The sequence below is a fragment of the Bufo bufo genome, chromosome 4 (assembly GCF_905171765.1).
Source record: "Bufo bufo chromosome 4, aBufBuf1.1, whole genome shotgun sequence".
Taxonomy (NCBI): Eukaryota; Metazoa; Chordata; class Amphibia; order Anura; family Bufonidae; genus Bufo; species Bufo bufo.
The window spans coordinates 345781751-345787750 of record NC_053392.1 but is presented as its reverse complement, the minus strand read 5'-3'; the positions used below and the strand labels follow the sequence as shown (position 1 = coordinate 345787750).

Here is a 6000-nt window from a genome sequence, read left to right as displayed (position 1 = left end):
GCATCCGTGTCCGTTGTTCCGTTTTTTCCGTGATTTTCTGCGGACCTATTGACTTTCAATGGGTCCGTTGAAAACTCGGAAAATGCACTGTTTTTCATCCGCGTCAGTGATCCGTGTTTCCTGTGCGTCAAAAAAATAGGACCTGTCCTATTTTTTTGACGGACAACGGTTCACGGACCCATTTAAGTCAATGGGTCTGTGAAAAAACACGGATGCACACAAGATTGTCATCCGCGTCCGTGATCCGTAGGCTACTTTCACACAGACGGATCCGCAGATCCATCTGCATAAAAGCTTTTTCAGATCCGACAGTATATTCTAACACAGAGGCGTTCCCATAGTGATGGGGACGCTTCAAGTTAGAATATACTAAGAACTGTGTACATGACTGCCCCCTGCTGCCTGGCAGCACCCGATCTCTTACAGGGGGCTGTGATCCGCACAATTAACCTCTCAGGTGCCGCACCTGAGCAATGCGCCGCACAGACCTGTCACTTACCAGTAGGAGGAGCGCCCAGCTGGTCACAGACATCTCAGGTAAGTATAATGCTTCTAAAATTGCTAAGTAGCCATGGCAGCCAGGACTGCAGTAGCGTCCTGGTTGCCATGGTTACCGATCGTAGCCCTAGCGATTAAACTGGGACTCCGATCGGAACTTTCCGCTGCCACCAATGATGGGGGGAGGGATTTTAATTAGGAGGGGGGGCCGCACTGGCCACCAATGAATTTAATACTGGGGAGGGAGGGGGGGCCGCACTGGCCACCAATGAATTTAAAACTGGGGAGGGAGGGGGGTCTGCCCCCTCCTGCCTGGCAGCACCTGATCTCTTACAGGGGGCTATGATACACACAATTAACCCCTCAGGTGCGGCACCTGAGGGGTTAATTGTGCGGATCACAGCCCCCTGTAAGAGATCGGGTGCTGCCAGGCAGCAGGGGGCAGTCATGTACACAGTTCTTAGTATATTCTAACTTGAAGCGTCCCCATCTCTATGGGAACGCCTCTGTGTTAGAATATACTGTCGGATCTGAGTTTTCACGCTATAACTCCAATCCGATGGTATATATTAACATAGAGACGTTCCCATGGTGATGGGGACGCTTCAAGTTAAAATATACCATCGGATTGGAGAAAACTCAGATCCGATGGTATAATAGGGACTCCTGACTTTACATTGAAAGTCAATGAGGGACGGATCCGTTTGCAATTGCACCATATTGTGTCAACGTCAAACGGATCCGTCCCCATTGACTTGCATTGTAAGTCAGGACGGATCCGTTTGGCTCCGCACGGCCAGGCGGACACCAAAACGACTTTTTCCTTCAAAATCAAGGAAGACCCACGGAAGAAAAAACGGACACGGATCACGGAACTACGGAACCTGTTTTTGCAGACCGCAAAAAAAAAACGGTTGTGTGCATGAGGCCTTAGGTACTTTAACAAACAAAACAAAATGTATTTTCCTGTCTGTAGTATTGACCGAACAAGTAAACATTCAGAGTAGTCCATTCATATTTTATAGTGAGTTTCCCTTTATAAAACATGTCCAGATATAAACGTTTTTATAATATTACCATTTTACAAAGAATTGCAAACAATTTGCACTCAATGCTGTTGATGTCCCAATTTTGCATAGATTTAAAGATCTTCCTGTTCTAACACTGTGTCCGATGACATGAGGAATAAAGCCAAAATAATATACAGCAATCAACAGACAGTATGACATAAAGAAACCTCTTTCTATAGACATTTTTAGTCCTCAAAAATCGTGACAATTGTAATGCTAAGAGCACTATAAAAATGGCAATATTTAGGATTAAAAAAAGTCTTGTATAAGAAGCAGATATTGATGAAGGCTTGTTATAATGTGTCGTCCACATGGAGCCATGCCTGTTAGGAGGGCTAGATTTCTGCTTTACTGATGGCTCATCTACAAAATCCAGAAGGTCTTTCATTTCTTCATCCTCATTTATTGGAATTTCACTTTGAGCTAGAGCCATGGCCTTTTGTCTTGTCTGCTTTTCATTCACTTCTATTTGTGCAAAAATGTCTGGAACAGCATTAATAAACTTGTACTTTCTTGGTCCCTTTTTGTTTTTTTTCACCTTGTCTGGTTGCCTCTGCTGCTGAGAAATAGAAAATAACTTCTCAATTGCCTCCTCTGTATTTCTTTTATCGGAAAACCTAAGAATCCGCTCAGCAGTCTGCCTAAAACTAGCGGTGTTCTTTACATGCGACAAGATTTGTTTCTCCAGTTGCTGGAAGACTGGTTTGAAGTGTTGGAGATGCTGCTCTAAAATGGCCACATAATCCTTTACTTCAGTTGGTGAAGAGCTTTTGATGGATGAACTTTTGTCAAACACAATTCTCTGTCTGTCTGCAACTACTTTAGCATAAATTGACTCACTTGGTGTTTCCCCAGTGAAGAGGTAGACAGCGTAAGCATGATCACTAGTTGCCAGAAACACGTCGACTTGCTGATAGTCTCCATGGACACTAAAACTCTCAACATCAACAGATGGTCCAATAAAAAGGTATATTGCTCTTGTGATTGGCTTCCTGAGATGGGTAGTAACATTCACATAGTTAGTTCCATTATAAGGGTAACCTTGTGGGTAGTTTACGGAGGTGATGATGGCTTTCTCACTCAAGCCAGTGTCATCCATCCAATACATTTTATATATTTCATCTCTGTGCCTAATTATTGCACCATGAACACCATCAATAGAGGTTTCCTCAAAAGGCAAGTCTACATTGTGGAAAAAAGTTGTTGTTGCCTCCAAAGTACTACCGTGGTCTAGGTGAATATGGTCAACAAGTAGCAGCAGCTGTGGATGGAGTAGGACAAGATTTCTTTGAACGCTTTTCAACTTTAGTGCTGGGCTGTAGGCTGAAACCCCTTCACCCCTTATGAAAACAACTCCACTTTTTTCCATTGCTGCAGTCACCCTTCCGTGAGAGTCTGCAGCTTCACCATGCTTATATTTAAGCCATTTTGAAGTACAATCTTCTGTCACCTGACCTTCCCACGGAGAAAAGCAGCAATCTGAAACGGATGGGGAAAACATTAAGACATTGTTTAAATAAGTATATTTTGGTCCGTATAAAGCTTCTGTTATAAAAGGAAATCCATTTGGTGCAAACGTGAAGGAATTCTGATCTGGATGTTCATGCCCAGCATTAAAGTTTCTCCATCCTTTGATCCACTGATTGTATTTGTTTTTGTGAACAATATCAAATATTGCTCGGCCACCAAGCTTTCCAGATTTGAAGGAGATAAAAGGCCTGTTGATTTCAGCTGGTAGAGAACTCCCATAGGTCACCACACCCCAGTCTTCAAAAAAATGCAATTTAGGAGTACCATAGTCTGGTGGAGGTGTAGATGGCAATGATGCGTCATACCTGTAAAACATAAAATAAATCCTTTAGCATTAATATTCAGTCACTGTAAAGCCTTTTTTTGTGACATTACATATTGCAGTTAAAGTGACACGACAACCAGTCATTGTGGTGTTTTCAATAGCACATATGTTCTATGTACAATATTTGTCCTGTGGCGACCAATGTAACTTTGAATTTTTGTAATCTGAGACCATAACTCTATGGAACTTTGTTGGGTGATCTCTTCTTTTATAGTTTTTTTGGTCAGCAGCACATTGTCCCGTCTAAACCAGGGACTTGCTGCCAAAAATATGCAAACTCAAAGGGGATGAGCGGATCCGCTCAGAATGCATCAGTTTGGCACCGTTTGGCCTCCGCTCAGCAGGCGGACACCCGAACGCAGCTTGCAGCGTTTTCGTGTCCGCCTGGCCGTGCGGAGCCAAACGGATCCGTCCAGACTTACAATGCAAGTCAATGGGGACGGATCCGTTTGACGTTGACACAATATGGTGCAATTTCAAACGGATCCGTCCCCCATTGACTTTCAATGTAAAGTCAGGAGTCCCTATTAATATACCATCAGATCGGAGTTTTCTCCAATCCGATGGTATATTTTAACTTGAAGCGTCCCCATCACCATGGGAACGCCTCTATGTTAGAATATACCATCGGATTTGAGTTAGATCGTGAAACTCATATCCGACAGTATATTCTAACACAGAGGCGTTCCCATGGTGATGGGGACGCTTCAAGTTAGAATACAGGGAGTGCAGAATTATTAGGCAAGTTGTATTTTTGAGGATTAATTTTATTATTGAACAACAACCATGTTCTCAATGAACCCAAAAAACTCATTAATATCAAAGCTGAATATTTTTGGAAGTAGTTTTTAGTTTGTTTTTAGTTTTAGCTATTTTAGGGGGATATCTGTGTGTGCAGGTGACTATTACTGTGCATAATTATTAGGCAACTTAGCAAAAAACAAATATATACCCATTTCAATTATTTATTTTTACCAGTGAAACCAATATAACATCTCAACATTCACAAATATACATTTCTGACATTCAAAAACAAAACAAAAACAAATCAGTGACCAATATAGCCACCTTTCTTTGCAAGGACACTCAAAAGCCTGCCATCCATTGATTCTGTCAGTGTTTTGATCTGTTCACCATCAACATTGCGTGCAGCAGCAACCACAGCCTCCCAGACACTGCTCAGAGAGGTGTACTGTTTTCCCTCCTTGTAAATCTCACATTTGATGATGGACCACAGGTTCTCAATGGGGTTCAGATCAGGTGAACAAGGAGGCCATGTCATTAGATTTTCTTCTTTTATACCCTTTCTTGCCAGCCACGCTGTGGAGTACTTGGACGCGTGTGATGGAGCATTGTCCTGCATGAAAATCATGTTTTTCTTGAAGGATGCAGACTTCTTCCTGTACCACTGCTTGAAGAAGGTGTCTTCCAGAAACTGGCAGTAGGACTGGGAGTTGAGCTTGACTCCATCCTCAACCCGAAAAGGCCCCACAAGCTCATCTTTGATGATACCAGTCCAAACCAGTACTCCACCTCCACCTTGCTGGCGTCTGAGTCGGACTGGAGCTCTCTGCCCTTTACCAATGCAGCCACGGGCCCATCCATCTGGCCCATCAAGACTCACTCTCATTTCATCAGTCCATAAAACCTTAGAAAAATCAGTCTTGAGATATTTCTTGGCCCAGTCTTGACGTTTCAGCTTGTGTGTCTTGTTCAGTGGTGGTCGTCTTTCAGCCTTTCTTACCTTGGCCATGTCTCTGAGTATTGCACACCTTGTGCTTTTGGGCACTCCAGTGATGTTGCAGCTCTGAAATATGGCCAAACTGGTGGCAAGTGGCATCTTGGCAGCTGCACGCTTGACTTTTCTCAGTTCATGGGCAGTTATTTTGCGCCTTGGTTTTTCCACACGCTTCTTGCGACCCTGTTGACTATTTTGAATGAAACGCTTGATTGTTCGATGATCACGCTTCAGAAGCTTTGCAATTTTAAGAGTGCTGCATCCCTCTGCAAGATATCTCACTATTTTTGACTTTTCTGAGCCTGTCAAGTCCTTTTTTTGACCCATTTTGCCAAAGGAAAGGAAGTTGCCTAATAATTATGCACACCTAATATAGGGTGTTGATCTCATTAGACCACACCCCTTCTCATTACAGAGATGCACATCACCTAATATGCTTAATTGGTAGTAGGCTTTCGAGCCTATACAGCTTGGAGTAAGACAACATGCATAAAGAGGATGATGTGGTCAAAATACTCATTTGCCTAATAATTCTGCACGCAGTGTATACTGAGAACTGTGTACACGACTGCCCCCTGCTGCCTGGCAGATGCTGCCAGGCAGCAGGGGGCAGACCCCCCCCCCCCTCCTGTATTTAACTTATTGGTGGCCAGTGCGGCCCCCCCTCCCTCCCCAGTATTAATTGTAACCAGTGCGGCCCCCCTCCCTCTATATTCATCGGTGGCCAGTGCGGATTCCGAGTATTAAATATGACCAGTGCGGCCTCCCCCTCCCTCCCCAGTATTAATTGTAACCAGTGCGGCCCCCCTCCCTCTATATTCATCGGTGGCCAGTGCGGA

General features: G+C 43.8%; 1 protein-coding gene across 3 annotated transcripts in view; it reads right to left on the bottom strand.

The window, feature by feature from the left end:
• Window positions 1-1439: 1439 nt before the first annotated feature.
• The window catches only part of DSE (dermatan sulfate epimerase), a 77405-nt gene continuing 72844 nt past the window's right edge, over window positions 1440-6000 (bottom strand). For all 3 annotated transcript variants that reach the window (XM_040431039.1, XM_040431038.1, XM_040431040.1), the window contains one exon: window positions 1440-3403. In XM_040431039.1, coding sequence (XP_040286973.1) covers window positions 1657-3403 — 1747 coding nt within the window. In that variant the 3' untranslated portion in view covers window positions 1440-1656. The remainder of the gene's footprint in view (window positions 3404-6000) is intronic.